General features: G+C 41.0%; 1 protein-coding gene across 1 annotated transcript in view; it reads left to right on the top strand.

Moving 5' to 3' along the window:
- The first annotated feature begins 1123 nt into the window (after nucleotides 1-1123).
- The window catches only part of uck2a (uridine-cytidine kinase 2a), a 48846-nt gene continuing 32974 nt past the window's right edge, over nucleotides 1124-16995 (top strand). The window contains exon 1 of the mRNA XM_063063809.1: nucleotides 1124-1435. Within this exon, the coding sequence (XP_062919879.1) occupies nucleotides 1355-1435 (81 nt within the window). The 5' untranslated portion in view covers nucleotides 1124-1354. The remainder of the gene's footprint in view (nucleotides 1436-16995) is intronic.

Here is a 16995-nt window from a genome sequence, read left to right as displayed (position 1 = left end):
TTTCTTCAGCTTTTTCTTTATTGAGTTCAGTGTCATGCCTGCTTTGTAAGCTATGGCAAGGACATATTCAAGCTCATACCAGATAATTTTAAGAAAATCTATATTAATTCTGACAAGATTAAGAAAGCTATATAGATGATCAAATTCTGCACCCAGCCCAGTTATTGCATAAAACAAAATTGCCTGCAAATTATCAAAGTAGCACACTATTGTACAAAGTGCAAAGTAGAAAATTATGTATTGGTTGAGCTGAGGTGAAATTAAGTCAAGTTTATTGCCATTGTCACAATTTCTGTGAAGTATAGGTAGAATGAAAAGCTTGCAGTCGTATTACAAGCACATAGGTTCAGACAACACACAGAATATAAATTATGGATAAATTATAAAAGACAGTGAAGAGAAAAGATTCCAATACAAGACATTAGTGCAAAAAAAATCTGATGTTGAGGTAGGATTAGGATTGTGCAGAGGGATCAAGTACCTGATGGTTGTGGGAAAGCAATCATCAGGCAATTCAACCAGAGTGTTGGACTTCAGTCTTCCAAAGCTCCTTCCCACTGGTGGCAGCAAGAAGAGTACATGACCCAGATAGGGAGGATTCTTAGATAAGCATTTGATTGTCCACGTATAAATACGTTTCTTTTTAGCATTCATCATGAAATTGTATCCTCATATTTTGCTAGATATATTTTGGATAGGTTACAGAAAATTAAACCATATTGCAGGTTGTTCCAGAATCCAAAGTACTTCAGTTTTACAATCCACTTGTATTTAATGGTTTATATGTGACACAACTTATTTGCACCAGTGAATACTGGAGAAAGCAAGATATTCACTTTTAAAGTATTTTATTGGAACCTAATTATGGAATGAAGAGATTTCGAGGTAAACTATGGTCAGTAACATTTACAATAAATAGATAACTTTATGCCCACTTTGAGATCTTTTAAAGTTATGAAATAAATATTTTTACAAACGTATTTTTAAACATGACATTGTTTTTTATATATGACTCGCTACTCTAGGTGTCATTGATTGGTTGTTCCGAATAATATGAGCGATGAATGGCTGTTTCCTCATCGCTTAGACGCAGCTCCACCCCCGTCCTTCAGTATAAAAGTTAGACAGCCTAGGCAGTGTTCCTGAGAATGGCGATTGTCTGAATCAGTGGCTTGGCTCATCTTAGGAAATGTATCTGGGCATTTACAGCAAAGTATAGTGTTATAAATTTGGGTATTCTTCAGAAATGGTGGAGAAATTTCAGTCGAGATAGCCCTATTTCATTGGGGCCAGACCAAACCGGATTCGAAAAGGTGGTGGGGGGAAGGGGAATCCTCAAGAACTGGTGTGCATCATGGCAGGAGACAGCGATCAGACGGTCCAGAACCGCAAACCCTTTCTAATTGGGGTTGGAGGGGGCACCGCCAGCGGGAAAGTATGCTTATGTTTCCGATTGACGCGTTTCAGCAGCGATTGGTGCGCGGGTTAAAGCGGCGGCGGCGGCACTGGGTGGTTACTCCAAGCTTCCAGCTGTTGCCCTCGCTGCTAGGTTCTCTAGTATGATTTATAGCGGCGTTATAGAGTAAACCGAGCAGAGAGGGAATGGGTGCAGACTCTCTCGCCTGGTGCGTTAGCCTATAAGAGTTGTATTGTTTGATGCAGCAGGAATTAGTGATTTATATTAATGGTTAAGTGTATTAAGAATATTATAAATCTATGTTTTAGCCACCCGTGGCAGGGGCTTTGGAAAACCGAAGTCCGAAGGAAGCATAGGGGGAAGCTGGTCCAACCCTGCAGCAGTTACTGCATCCGCATCCTTTGTCTTTATGGGAATTTCAAGACCAACGCGTTTTTAAAATGTGGCATATCACACTGTGATTTAACGGGAGGAAATGTTTGGGATGGAAGCGGAGTATTGTTTGGGTTCTGTTGCGGATAAATGCCTTTCATGCTTATTATGTACATTACTGCTGAGTTATAAACGTGCGAGGGGTGTTCAGGAGGAGGGGATTGAGCGAGAGAGAGACAGGAAATCACATTTGAACTTGGTTGCTTTAAATCTGAGCCCAGAACAACTCAAAAAGCGAAAACAAAGTATAAATTCTGGGCATTTAAGATCAATATGGAAAATGTTACAATTGTTTGAATTATTGTTGAATGTTTCCGGCGCTTCTTGTTTTATCCCAGAAGCATTAAATTTATTTCCTTGTTCCCCATGCTTACACGTTGTGTCCGGTCTTCCCGCCATGTGTTAAATTCCCATTGGGTGTGTTTTAGAATTTCTTCAAGGTTAGTCACAAACTTAATTTCCGAATGGCTTAAAAGAAGCACCAGCTTCTTTCTAAACCAGGATGTTTCTACGACTGGAAATACTTCGAGTAGTTAATTTGAACGTAAAAATTGTGCCCGATTATTTACTTTAAGGGAAATACCGAGGAGTCCAGCTAGACGGAATAACTTGACGTGTAAAACTAACTAAGCACAGTTTGGACTGTTTCATTGTTATTTGTACTCCCTTTAAAACTGCGGTTCTCAACCTTTTTTGGTGCCGTGGACCTCATGTTGGGACTCCCTGCTCTATCTAAAGCAAAGGCGTTCCCAAAGGATAAAGATAACGCATTGTGTTGCATTCTTAAAGGTTGGAATAAGTTAAATTAAGCTATTGATTAGAGACTGGAATGTTTATTCTATATTCATCTGTGTGATACTATATTCATGATATTCATTGAGAGCTGCAGAAACTAATTTTGCCCAAAGCGAAATTTTATAGCATAGTAAACACGAGGAGTTCTGCAGATGCTGGAAATTCAAGCAACATACATCAAAGTTGCTGGTGAACGCAGCGGGGCAGGCAGCATCTCTTGGAAGAGGTACAGTCGATTTTTCGGGCCGAGACCCTTCGTCAGGACTAACTGAAAGAAGAGATAGAGATTTGAAAGGGGGAGATAGGAGAAGACAGGAGGGGGAGGGATGGAGCCAAGAGCTGGACAGGTGATTGGCAAAGGGGATATGAGAGGATCATGGGACAGGAGGCCTAGGGAGAAAGAAAAGGGGGAGGGGGTTAATGCCCCACCTCCCTCTCGTACCCCATCCGTTATTTATTTATATACACACATTCTTTCTTTCCTTTTTCTCCCTCTGTCCCTCTGATTATACCCCTTGCCCATCTTCTGGGTTCCCCCCTCCCCCTTTTCCTTATCCCTGGGCCTCCTGTCCCATGATCCTCTCATATCCCTTTTGCCAATCACCTGTCCAGCTCTTGGCTCCATCCCTCCCCCTCCTGTCATCTCCTATCATTTTGGAACTCGCCCTCCCCCCCCCCCCACTTTCAAATCTCTTACTAGCTCTTCCTTCAGTTAGTCCTGACTAAGGGTCTGGGCCTGAAATGTTGACTAACCTCTTCTTCGAGATGCTGCCTGGCCTGCTGCTTTTATAGCATAGTGTTTGCTTGCACCAGAATCAAAAAGAGCCCTTGAAATTACAGATTTAAAATGAGGCTTCTAATTTATTGCTTGATAAGTAAATTATTGCTTAGTTTCGCATCACGTTTGTCAACATTAAGTGGTAACTGTTATATAATCTCCGCATGGATTATAACCTGTTTGAGGAAATTGTCAAGGTATCTATATAAAAGTGCATCCCTACTGATGCTTTTGATCTTGTTACTTAATGGTATGGAAAATGCATAAAAATGACTTTTCAAACTGATTAAAAGATTAAATTCATAGCTGGTGTGAACTGAACTTGCTCTTGGAATGTGAATGTTGATCATTGTCAGAGCACTACAGTACAAAATAGGCCCTTCAGTCCATATAGTGCGTACCAAACTTATTCCGCATAGTTCTGTCCACCAGCCCCTGGACTATAGTCCTCCATAACTTTCTCATCCATGTACTTATTAAAACTTCCTGGAATGATGCCTCGAACTCCCTTCCACCACTTCCACTAGCAACTCGTTCCACACTGGCACCGCTTGGAGTGAAAAAAGTTTCCTTCATGTTCTCTTTAAATATTTCACCTTTCACCCTTAACCTATGACCTCTAGTTCTAGTTCCCAATCTCAATGGAAATGGCCAGCTTGCATTCACCTTATCTATACCCCTCAATTATTTTATATTCTAACTAATTAGGTATTAGTTATCTATTCATAATTGCCAGTGACTAGTTCACCACCACCTTACAAGGACTGTTGCAAGAAGTGTGGTAAAAGTGGTTCCACAGTGCTGCTAGATGAATTGTTCCAGAATGTAGATCCAGCGACTATGGGTTAGATGTTGGAGGAGAACTTGCAGATTAGGGTATTGTCATTGGCTTGTTTTTGTCCTTAGTAGTGATAGGCAGTTAGGATATTTAGGAGGTACAGAAATATGCAACATGCTTATTAACACATTTTTGTTTCGCTTTCTGAATGTGTAGTTTTAGCAATTTCTAACCCCCTTGAAATTGTTTTTAGTTTCCTATTTACTGTTTTGTATCTAATAGCTGTGACATTATTGTGGAGTGTAAATTAGTGTTTATACTTGTCTGTACATCATTTGTTACTTGAAGCTGAAATTGTTTGTAAGTGTTATTATATTAGTATAAAATAATTTTGCAGCACATTCCTGCCAGTTGTGCACAATTATGTCTTGCTTAATGCTATACTGCATAATGCTGAAGGCTGCAATATAATTGTCTTGGCTGTATAGCCAGTATATATTGGCTGCAATAGGTAAATTGGTCAGTTCAGCATCCTGTACTTCACTGATCTGCTGACTGTTCTGTCTGGCAGTTGACAGTTTGACCCACTGGAGGTCGAGTTACAAAAAAATCTTGAAAGATACACTCATTGAATCAGAATCAGCTTTAATATCACCGGCGTATGTCACAAAATTCACTGTCTTTGCTGCAGCAGTACAATGCAGTACATAATAATAGAAAAAATGTGAATTACAGTAAAGTTAAAATCAATAAGTAGTGCAAAAAGGTAATTGAAAAGCAGTGAGGTAGTGTTCATGGCAGAGAGGAAGAAGCTGTTCCTGAATTGTTGAGTGTGTTCCTTCAGGCTTCTGTATCTCCGTCCTGATGATAGCAGTAAGAACAAGGTATGACCTGGGTGATGGGGATCCTTAATGATGGACGTCGCCTTTTTGAGGCATTGCTCATTGGAGGTGTCCTGACAGCTTTCATTGCATCCCTTTTTTTTCAGTAATATTGTTTATGTTACTCACACTCACTCATCTCATTGGGTTTCATGTGTTAAAGTCACTCTGAGTACTATTTCTAACTTAGTGATTCAAGTTGCAAATGCTGGTTCAGTTGAAGTAGTCAGGAGAAAACATCCAGGTAATGTTTCTAATGTAGTCCCTTCCCTTAGCAAAGAGTTCATGTCTTTTTTTTTTTCAAATTTCATTATCTTTTACTCTGCAGATGCAGCCTGATCTTTACAGTTCTTCTCTGAACTAGATTTTGTGTCTGTAAACTTAATCCGAGAAGAGTTATTACCCTGATCAAATACTCATAAACAGCAGTAATGTCATTGAAGTGTTTCAGGATGCGATAATTGAGCACTAGCTTTACTTTTTTAAGAATCCTTTTTAACCTTAATAGATATTTCTTTAATTGCAAACAGACTTTTGATCAAAATTAAAACAATGGCACTATATAATATGAAAGGTGAGGGTAGTATAAAGGAGTGTTACAGAATGTTCAATCAATTAACATTTACAAACCCAGTTTTTTTAGCAAATTATTAGGAACCAACCCAGAGCTGTTGAGCTAAAGGAATTACCTGTTAACATCTGATGTTGTCAATGACTTGTCTAAATCAGTGATCTAGCCAGACCTAAACTGGATACTTAGCTGAAAAATCTATTCTGCCACAATGTGGTATGCTTTATTATCCTATGTTATGGGCTTGAAAGATTAACTTTTTTCTCCCTGTATTATCTGCCTCTTACCTTACCTTTGGTATCTGTATTTCTGGCATGTTCAGTTTGTATGATGCTTTGTCATTATCCCTTTTATTTGTTCTCCATCTGTGTTCTTAAAGAATTCTAAGCTTTAGCTGTTCAGTGAATGAAGCTTGTGTCATTAGCCTTCAAATTGGCAGATCTTGGATTCCTTAATTTCACTACAGATTAGGAGAAATGTGTTCTTAACTTGAAATATACCATTCCTGTCACACTGTGGATTTTGAGTGGCTTATCAGAGAATGCCCAGCCTTTGACCTGTTCTTGTAGGCACAATGTTAGTGTGGGAGAGTTTATGGTTAATAGTGAATGATTTGGGTAATGATTAGTACCATTGAATATCAGGGTAGATGGTTTAGACTCTACTCTGCTCTGTGAATGTTACTTGCCACTTGTCAGCTCATGCCTGAATGGTGTCCATGTCTAGACATATGTGGGCATGAATTGCTTCATTTATCAGGAAGTTGCAAGTGGAATGGAAAATAGTACGTCATCAGTATAGATCCCCACTTTTGATCTTATGACAGAAGAAAGGTCATTGATGAAACAATTAAATACTGTTGGACCTACAAGACTGCCCTGAGGAACACCTGTAGTGATGTCCTTAAGCTTGGATTATATGCCTCCAACAATAATAACCATCTTCCTTTGTGCATGGGTTGGCTCTAGCCATTAGAGTGTTTTCTTTTTGCCCATTGCCTTCGGCTTTAGCAGTTCCTTAGCGTTGGAATTCAGTTAACTGTTCTCTTTGTGTCAAAGGCGGTCATCTCCCCTCAGTTCTGGTTTTCAGTTCTGATTCTTGTTTAGACCAAGGCTGTCGTGAATTCTGAAGCTGAGTGTTTTTGGCAAATCCCCAACTGGGCTTTCTTTGGTAAATGCTAATTGATGGTCTTTAATGCACCTTCCACCATTTTGGTGATAACTGAGAGTGTAATGGATAGTAATTAGCTACAGTAGGTTAGATTTGCCTTGCCTTTTTATGAACAGGACAAGCTGTGCAGTTTTCTACATTTTGTTGGATCAATGTCAGTGTTTTAACACATCTGAAATGGTTTAGTTAGGGGTTTGGCTAATTCAAAAATGTAAGCCTTGTGCAAACATTAATGTTTCTTTTTAATTGATGTCCATGGCCACAAAGAAGTTTTTAAAGAGGTATTATAAGATCAGCTGACATACTTTTGGGAGTTATGCATTCTACCAGCTTACCAGCAGCTCTGTATTTTTAAATATTTTGCACCTTAACCTTGGATTTTTTTTTTCTCTGCACTGACTTTTTTTTGTTTTGAGTATTTGACCTTGTCCATTTGAAATTGGGACAGGGCAATACTATCAATATTTATAAGATTTCCACATGCTGGAAAAAATTAAATGCACTAAATCCTGATTATATTGTATATCTTTAAATCCCTTTGTAACCAGCTGAAGACGTTTAGCTTTAAATTGTGGCAGTTTAAGTCCTGAAATAATTTTGGATCATGCATTAGGGTTTTTAACACAGTCTGTATTTGGGAGGTATTTTCGGAAAATCATGCACTTGGGGATAAACGATGTGAATACATGTAATGGCATCTAAAAATGTTTTAATTGTATTCTTCATGTAGTTGTTTGAAATATCTGGCACTTTTCTGTAAACACTTAATACTCAGTAATTATTATAAATGTGCATCATGTTCTGTTCCTGGCTCTTTTTTTTAAAAAAAAATTGTCTTCTGTGCATAGATCTGTTCTGTGCAGAGCTGTAGCAGATAAATGGCAGGAGCACATGTGCTTAGTAGTGAAATATGTGCTGAAGAGGAAGTGGTCCTTCTTTTCTTTGAATAGATTGAGATCCATAAGTTATAGGAGCAGAATTAGGCATTTTGGCCCATTGAGTCTGTTCCACCATTTCATCATGGCTGATCTATTTTTCCTCTCAGCCTCAATCTCCCTTCATGCCCTGAATAATCAAGAATCTATCAACTTCTGCCTTAAATATACATAAAGACTTGGCCTCTACAGCTGTCTGTGGGGAAATAATTCCACAGATTCACCACTCTGACCAAAGAAATTCCTCCTCATCGCCTTTTTTCTGAGGCTGTGACCTCTGCTCTTAAACGCTCCCACCACTGGAAACTTCCACTCTATCAAGGCCTTTCACCATTCGATAGGCTTCAATGAGGTCAGCCCTCATTCTTCTAAATTCCAGTGAATACAGGCCCAGAGCCATCAAGCGCTTTTAATATGACAAGTCATTCAATGCTGGAATCATTTTCGTGAACCTCCTTTTAAACCCTCTCTAGCTTCAGCATATCCTTTCTAAGATAAGGGGCCCAAAACTGCTTACAATACTTGAAGTGAAGCCTCACCAGTGCTTTATAAATTCTCAACATTACATCTTTGCTTTTAAATTCTAGTCCCCTTGAAATGAATGCTGACATTGTATTTGCCTTCCTCGCCAGACTCAACCTGCAAATTAACCCTCAGGGAATCCTGCACAAGGACTCCCAAGTCCCTTTGCGTCTCAGTTCTTTGAATTTTCTTTTTTCCATTTAGAAAAGTGTCAACCCTTACATTTCTTTTACCAAATTGCATGCACTTCCCTGCACTATATTCCATCTGCTATTTCTTTCCCATTCTCCTAATTTGTCTAAGTCCTTCTGTAGCCTCCCTACTTCTCAAAATTACCTGACCCTTCACCGGTCTTCATATCATCTGCAGACTTTGCACTAAAGCCATCAATTCCATCATCCAAATCATTGACATATAACGTAAAAAGAATCGGTCCCTGTGGAACACCACTAGTCTCCAGCAGCCAACCAGGAAGTGCTCCTTTTATTCCCACTTTGCCGGGTGCCAATCAGCCACTGCTTTATCTATGCTAGAATCTTTCCTGAAATACCATTGGCGCATATCTTGTTAAGCAGCCTCGTGTGGCACCTTGTCAAAGGCCTTCTAAAAAATCTAAGGACGCAACATCAACTGATTCTCCATTGTCTATCCTGCTTGTTATTTCTTCAAAGAATTCCAACAGATTTGTCAGGCAAGATTTTCCCTTGAGGAAGCCATGCTAACTATGGCCTACTTTATCAAGTGTCTCCAAGTAACCCAAAACTTCATACTTAATGATGGACTCCAACATCTTTCCAACCGATGAAGTCAGGCTAACTAGCCCATAATTTCATTTCTTCTGCCTCTCTCCCTTCTTGAAGAGTGGAGTGACATTTGCAATTTTCCAGTCCTCTGGAACCATGCCAGAATCAATTGATTCTTGAAATATCATTATTAATGCCACTACAATCTAGTTATGGTAACTTCACACACTTCATGACCCCTGTACCTGGAACTTCCATCATACTGCTAGTGTCTTCATCAGTGAAGACTGATGCAAAATACATAAGTTCGTTTGCCATTTCGTTGTCCCCCATTACTACCTCTCCAGCATCATTTTCTAGTGGTCCAATATCCACTCTCTCCTCTCCTGCACTTTATATATCTTAAAAAACTTTTGGTGTCTTTAATATTATTGGCTAGCTTACTTTCTTTACCTTCTTAATAACATTTTAGTTGCCTTCTGATGGTGTTTAAAGGCTTCTTAATCCTCTAACTTCCCACTAATTTTTGCTCAATTATATGCCCCTTTGGCTTTTCTATTGGCTTTGATTTATTTTGTTAACCACAGTTTTGTCATCTTTCCCTTAGAATACTACTTTCTCTTTGGGATGTATATATCATGTGCCTTCGGAATTGCTTCTAGAAATTCGGCCATTGCTGCTCTGCCGTCATCCCTTACAGTGTTCTTTTCCAATCAATTCTGGACAACTCCTCTCATATCTGCAATTCCTTTTTACTCTACTGGAACACTGATAGATCTGACTTTAGTTTCTCCTTCTCAAAATTCAGGGTGATTGCGATCATTTTATGATCACTTGCCCATAAGGATTCTTTTACCTTGAGCTCTCTAATTAATTCAGGTTCATTGCACAACACCCATTCTAGAATAGCTGATCCGCTAGTGCGCTCATCCACAAAATGCTCTCAGAAGCTATCTCATAGGCACTCTAGAAATTCCCCCTCCTGGAATCCAGCACTGACCTGATTTTTTCCCAATCTCTGCATATTGAAGTCCCCTATTGTAAAATTAACTGCATTTTCTATCTCCCGTTGTAATTTGTAGTCAACATCGTTACTACTGTTTGGGGGTCTGTATACAACTCCCACCAGCGTCTTATTACTTTTGCAGTTCCTTAGCTCTATCCACAGTGATTCAACACCTTCAACACTGATGTCACCTCTTTCTAATGTTTTGATTGCATTTTTTTAAACCAACAGAGCAACGCCGCCCCTTCCTCCTCACCCCACCTTCCTGCCTGTCCTGATACAATTTGTATCCTTAGACATTAGATTCCCATGTAGCTAACAAGAATAAGCCAATTGGTCTTGACTATTCCTGAACCTTTTGACAATTGACTGCTTGACTGCTTCGGTACCCAATTTAGTTTCTTAAATCACCATAATCTGCCCATTTGCAGCCTCCTCAAGTAGCACGTCTGGGGAACAATGCCTTCCAATCACAACCCCGTATCTTTGCATCTATACATTAAACGGGATTTTCAGGTCAGAAGCCGGGTTATTTGCCTCAGCTTGTCTGCTAGAGTATTTTTCTGTGGAGAATAGACCTTCTGTTTGTTGAGTCTTTCCTGCTGTTATAAATTCTCGCAGATCGCAGATGGATTGCAAAATCCAATTTCCTGGTTTTGGTTAGAAAGATTCTGCAGTCAAGATATGGAAAACTATTTTACAATAAGCTAAGTGCAAGAAGCCAGCACATAGTTTCTGCTTATATTTAAATATATTTTCAGCAACTACAACAGCTTGATGACGGTGTAAGCCAAAGGTGGGACAAGTGCTTCAGAGGTGTAAACTACTGTAGCAGAATCACTTGAAATTGTTGAAACAAGATGACCTTAAAATTTGGTTTAATTAGCAGTTGCTTGCAGAAGTAATTTTAAGTTGGAATGGAAGGCACTCACAAACTTTTCCTGGACGAAGTAGTGTCAGTATCTGAGTCCTGTTTACAGTGTCCCGAGCCTCAGGTACACAGTTATCATTAGTATTCCTGCAATAACCTTTGTCCCCAATTGACATCCTTGAGCTCCACTGTGTGATCGGTGTTAACAATTCCAGTAGGCTAGGGACACATTGCTTTGCTTTGCTTTTATCATTAGTTCAAGGGAATATTTGCTGACTGCGAGTCATAAGCGACGCTGCGGGCTACTCAAGCATCTTTCACAGTCCAAGCTGTTAAAAAGCAATGGAGTGCTTTATCCATCATTTAGTGGTGAAATGCTGATTCAACAGTTGCCCTAATGATGCACTACAGCAAGCCATTAGAAGCACATGTATATAGAACAAGATCCTGATTATAGAATATAAAGATTTGGGTAGGAAGCTGGAAAGTAGGACCTCCAGGGTAGTAATCTCTGGATTGCTACCTGTGCCACATGCCGGTGAGGGTAAGAATAAGATGATTTGGCAGGTGAATGTGGTGCTGAGGAATTGATGCAGGGGATGGGATTTCAGATTTCTGAGTCATTTAAGTCCCTTCTGGGAAAGGTATAACCTGTACAAAAAGGACAGGTTACACCTGAACCCGAGGGGGGGGGGGGGCGGCAACATTCTTGTAGGCAGGTTTGCTAGAACTGTTGGGGAGGATTTAAACTAATTTGGCAAGGTGGTGGGAATTGGAGTGATAGGGCTGAGAACGCGGCAGTCGGTGTACAAGTTGATACAGTGTGTAGTGAGACTGTGTGGAAGGACAGGAAGATGGTAGGGCAAAATTGCAGTTAGTGGGATGAGTTGATGTGTAGCGTGGAAGCAAAATCAAAAAGGGTGATGAATACAAGACTGAAGGTGTTATATTTGAATGCACACAATAAACAGAATATTGTAGATGATCTTGTAGCCCAGTTAGAGATTGGCAGGCATGAATGACTTTGTGGGCATCACTGAGTTGTTGCTGAAAGAAGATCATAGTTCGGAGGTTAACATACAAGGATACACATTGTGGCAAAAGGGCAGGCAGAGGGGGTGGGGTGGCTCTGTTTTAAAAAAAAAACATCAAATCCTTTGAAAGAGGTGACATAGGATCAAAAGATGTAGAAACTTTGTGGGTAGAGTTTAAAAAAAAACTGCAAGGGTAAGAAGACCCTGATGGGAGTTGTATACAGGCCTCTGAACACTAGTCAGTATGTGGGCAAAAGATTATAACAGGACATAGAAAAGGCATGTAAAAAGAGCTAAGTTATGATAGTCACAGAGGATTTCATTATGCTGGTAGATTGGGAAAATCAGGTTGGTGTTGGATCTTGAGAGAGGGAATTTGTAGAATGCCTACAGATGTCTTTTTTAGAGCAGCTTGTGGTTGAGACCACTAGTGGAAAAGCAATTCTGGATTGGTTGTTGTGATTAGGGAGTTTAAAGTGAAAGAACCCTTGGGAACCAGTGATCATAATATGAAAGAATTCACCCTGCAGTTTGAGGGAAAAGGTAAAGTCAGATGTGTCAGTATTAGTGGAGTAAAGGGAATTACAGCGGCATGAGAGAGGAGGTGGGCAAACTTGATTGGGAGGGGACACTAGTGGGGATGGCACAGAATGGCAAAGGCCAGAGTTTCTGAGAGTAAGTCAGCAGATGCAGTATAGATACATCCCAACCAAGAAGATGTATTCTAAAGGCAGAATAACACATTTGTAGCTGACAAGGGAATTCGAAGAAGCATAAAAGAAAAAGGGGGCAGATAATAGAGCAAAAAATAATGGTAAATTAGAGAATTGGGAAGTTTTTAAAAAATCAGCGGAAGGCAACTAAAAAGACGTAAGGAGAGAACATGAAATATGAGGGTAAGCTAGCCAATAATAAAGAGGATACCAAGAGCTGTTTCTTTTTTCAGATATAAAGAGTAAAAGAGAGGTGAGAGTAGCTATCAGACCGCTGGAAAATGACACTGGAGAGGTAGTAATGGGGGGACAAAGAAGTAACAGAATAACTTGATAAGTATTTTGCATCAGCCTTCACTGTCAGTAGCAGAATGCCAGAAATGTGAGAGTGTCAGGGCCCAGAAGTGAGTGTCATTGTTAATATTAAGGAGAAGGTTCTAGTTGGTCAACTCCATCTGGGGAAGACTACAATCTGAAGAGCTGTCTGTCCCATAAGGCCGACTCTCTTTTACTGTCCAAATGGAGGTGTTGAAAAACATTGTGTCCTGTTCGTTATTGCCACTTTGACAGCTTGACCTCTCTGTGGGAGTTGGGAGTGTTACTTGTGTAGTAAGGGTAGAGAGTGATGTAGGCAAGGGTGGGAAGTGACAGATGTTAATATTCATATTGGCCTTAACTTATAAGATCGCTGAATGACTTGGGACAATTGAGCTCTATAAATGAGGAATTCTATTTCCTGGTTGGTACTATCCCAGTCACATCTTGCCAGCCATTCTAATGGTGTGCCTGCCAAATCTGCTACCCTGCACCAACACCTTACTGCCCATTCCTCAACCCATCCCTATTCCACCTCCCCCGGCCCCCCAGCATTCCCATTTGCACAGGGTATCCCTCCTGACCACTATCTCATGCACCAGGACTCAAGTATTATGCTTTGAGTTGTGAAACCCTTTTCCTCATTTCTACAGTGCCCTAGGCTCTATAGCAGCCACTGTGTGCGCTCTTGGCCACAGTCCGTTTTGCTTTCAGGACTGATGCCCTTCTGAAGAGAAAATGCTGACTGCAGCACAAAATTGAGCATGATCTCATCAAGAGCTACACAGATCCCATTTTGTTCCCTTTTTTTTTTGCTTTAATCCACCTTGGCCCTGTTTCAAACATCAGCCAATTTCATGATTTTTGTGCGTGGAAAGGCCTTGTATGATGTTGTTAAATGGAAAAATTGGAGTTTTTCATGCAAAAGGCATCTTGTGTTGAGATTTATTAAAATGGGGTAGCTGCATGCGGAAGGTCACAGGGAAGGAGAAAAAATGAAATCAAGTCTTTCGAGAGAGGTGACGTGCAATCAAAAAGACCCTAATGAGAGTTGTATGCAGGCCTTTGAAATGTAGCAAAGATGTGGGCTTTAATTTAAAATGGGTGATTAGAAAATACATGTTAAAAAGCCCAAAAGTGTTATAATAGTCATGGGGGGGGGGGTGGTTTCGATATGTTGGTATATTGGGAGAGCCAGGTTGGTGCTGGATCCCAGGAAGGGGAATTTGTAAATTTGTAGAATACCTACAAGGTGGCTTTTTAAGAACACTTTGTGGTTGAGCCCACTAAGGGATCAGGTCTTCTGGATTGGGTGTTTGCAATGAACTGGAATTGATTAAAGAGCTTAAGATAAAGAAACCTTTGAGGAGCAGTGATCATAATATGATATGATGCAATTTGAAAAGGAGAAGCTAAAGTCGGATGTATCAGTGATGCTGTGGAGTAAAGGCAATTACAGAGGCATGAGAGAAGAGCTGACCAATGTTGATCGGTAGGAGACACTAGCAGGGATGACGACAGAGTGGCAATGGCTGGAGCTTATGGGAATATTTAAAAGATGCAGGATCGATGCATCCCAGAAAGTAGTATTCTAAAGGCAGGATTAAATAAATAGAATAGTACAGCACAGTACAGGCCCTTCGGCCCACAATGTTGTGCCGACCCTCAGACCCTGCCTCCCATATAACCTCCCACCTTAAATTCCTCCATATACCTGTCTAGTAGTCTCTTAAACTTCACTAGTGTATCTGCCTCCTCTACTGACTCAGGCAGTGCATTCCATGCACCAACCACTCTGAGTAAAAAACCTTCCTCTAGTATCCCCCTTGAACTTCCCACCCATTACCTTAAAGCCATGTCCTCTTGTATTGAGCAGTGGTGCCTGGGGAAGAGGTGCTGATTATCCACTCTATCTATTCCTCTTATTATCTTGTACACCTCTATCATGTCTCCTCTCATCCTCCTCCTCTCCAAAGAGTACAGCCCTAGCTCCCTTAATCTCTGATCATAATGCATACTCTCTAAACCAGGCAGCATCCTGGTAAATCTCCTCTGTACCCTTTCCAATGCTTCCACATCCTTCCTATAGTGAGACGACCAGAACTGGACACAGTACTCCAAGTGTGGCCTAACCAGAGTTTTATAGAGCTGTATCATTACATCGCGACTCTTAAACTCTATCCCTCGACTTGTGAAAGTTGACACCCCATAAGCTTTCTTAACTACCCTATCCACCTGTGAGGCAACTTTGAGGGATCTGTGGACATGTATCCCCAGATCCCTCTGCTCCTCTACACTACCATGTATCCTGCCACTTACTTTGTACTCTGCCTTGGAGTTTGTCCTTCCAAACTGTACCACCTCACACTTCTCCGGGTTGACCTCCATCTGCCATTTCTCAGCCCACTTCTGCATCCTATCAATGTCTCTCTGCAATCTTCGACAATCCTCTAAACTATCTACACCACCACCAACCTTTGTGTTGTCTACAAACTTGCCAACCCACCCTTCTATCCCCACATCCAGGTCGTTAATAAAAATCATGAAAAGTAGAGGTCCCAGAACAGATCCTTGTGGGGCACCACTAGTCACAATCCTCCAGTCTGAATGTACTCCCTCCACCATGACCCTCTGCCTTCTGCAGGCAAGCCAATTCTGAATCCACCTGGCCAAACTTCCCTGAATCCCATGCCTTCTGACTTTCTGAATAAGCCTACCGTGTGGAACTTGGCAAATGCCTTACTAAAATCCATATAGATCACATCCACTGCACTATCCTCATCTATATACCTGGTCACCTCAAAGAACTCTATCAGGCTTGTTAGACACGATCTGCCCTTCACAAAGCCATGCTGACTGTCCCTGATCAGACCATGATTCTCTAAATGCCCAGAGATTCTATCTCTAAGAATCTTTTCCAACAGCTTTCCCACCACAGACGTAAGGCTCACTGGTCTATAATTACCCGGACTATCCCTACTACCTTTTTTGAACAAGGGGACAACATTTGGTACCATTCCCGTCGACAACGAGGACATAAAGATCCTCGCCAGAGGCTCAGCGATCTCTTCCCTCGCCTCGTGGAGCAGCCTGGGGAATATTCCATCAGGCCCCGGGGACTTATCCGTGCTAATGTATTTTAACAACTCCAACACCTCCTCTCCCTTAATATCAACATGCTCCAGAACATCAACCTCACTCATATTGTCCTCACCATCATCAAGTTCTCTCTCATTGGTGAATACCGAAGAGAAGTATTCATTGAGGACCTTGCTCACTTCCACAGCCTCCAGGCACATCTTCCCACCTTTATCTCTAATCGGTCCTACCTTCACTCCTGTCATCCTTTTTTTGTTCACATAATTGAAGAATGCCTTGGGGTTTTCCTTTACCCTACTCGCCAAGGCCTTCTCATGCCCCCTTCTTACTCTTCTCAGCCCCTTCTTACTCTTCTCAGCCCCTTCTTAAGCTCCTTTCTTGCTTCCCTATATTCCTCAATAGACACATCTGATCTTTGCTTCCTAAACCTCGTGTATGCTGCCTTCTTCCACCTGACTAGATTTTCCACCTCACTTGTCACCCATGGTTCCTTCACCCTACCATTCTTTATCTTCCTCACTGGGTCAAATTTATCCCTTACATCCCGCAAGAGATCTCTAAACATCGACCACATGTCCATAGTGTCCATAGTACATTACCCTGCAAAAAGATCATCCCAATTCACACCCGCAAGTTCTAGCCTTATAGCCTCATAATTTGCCCTTCCCCAATTAAAAATTTTCCTGTCCTCTCTGATTCTGTTCTTTTCCATGATAATGCTAAAGGCCAGGGAGCGGTGGTCACTGTCCCCCAGATGCTCACCTACTGAGAGATCTGTGACCTGACCCGGTTCATTACCTAATACTAGATCCAGTATGGCATTCCCCCTAGTCGGCCTGTCCACATACTGTGACAGGAATCCGTCCTGGGCACATTTAACAAACTCTGCCCCATCTAAACGCTTGGAACTATTCAGGTGCTAATCAATTTTAGGG

The sequence above is a fragment of the Mobula hypostoma genome, chromosome 12, assembly GCF_963921235.1.
Source record: "Mobula hypostoma chromosome 12, sMobHyp1.1, whole genome shotgun sequence".
NCBI lineage: Eukaryota > Metazoa > Chordata > Chondrichthyes > Myliobatiformes > Myliobatidae > Mobula > Mobula hypostoma.
Note: the sequence above shows the minus strand (reverse complement) of the source record. Positions and strands in the feature narration are given on the sequence as shown.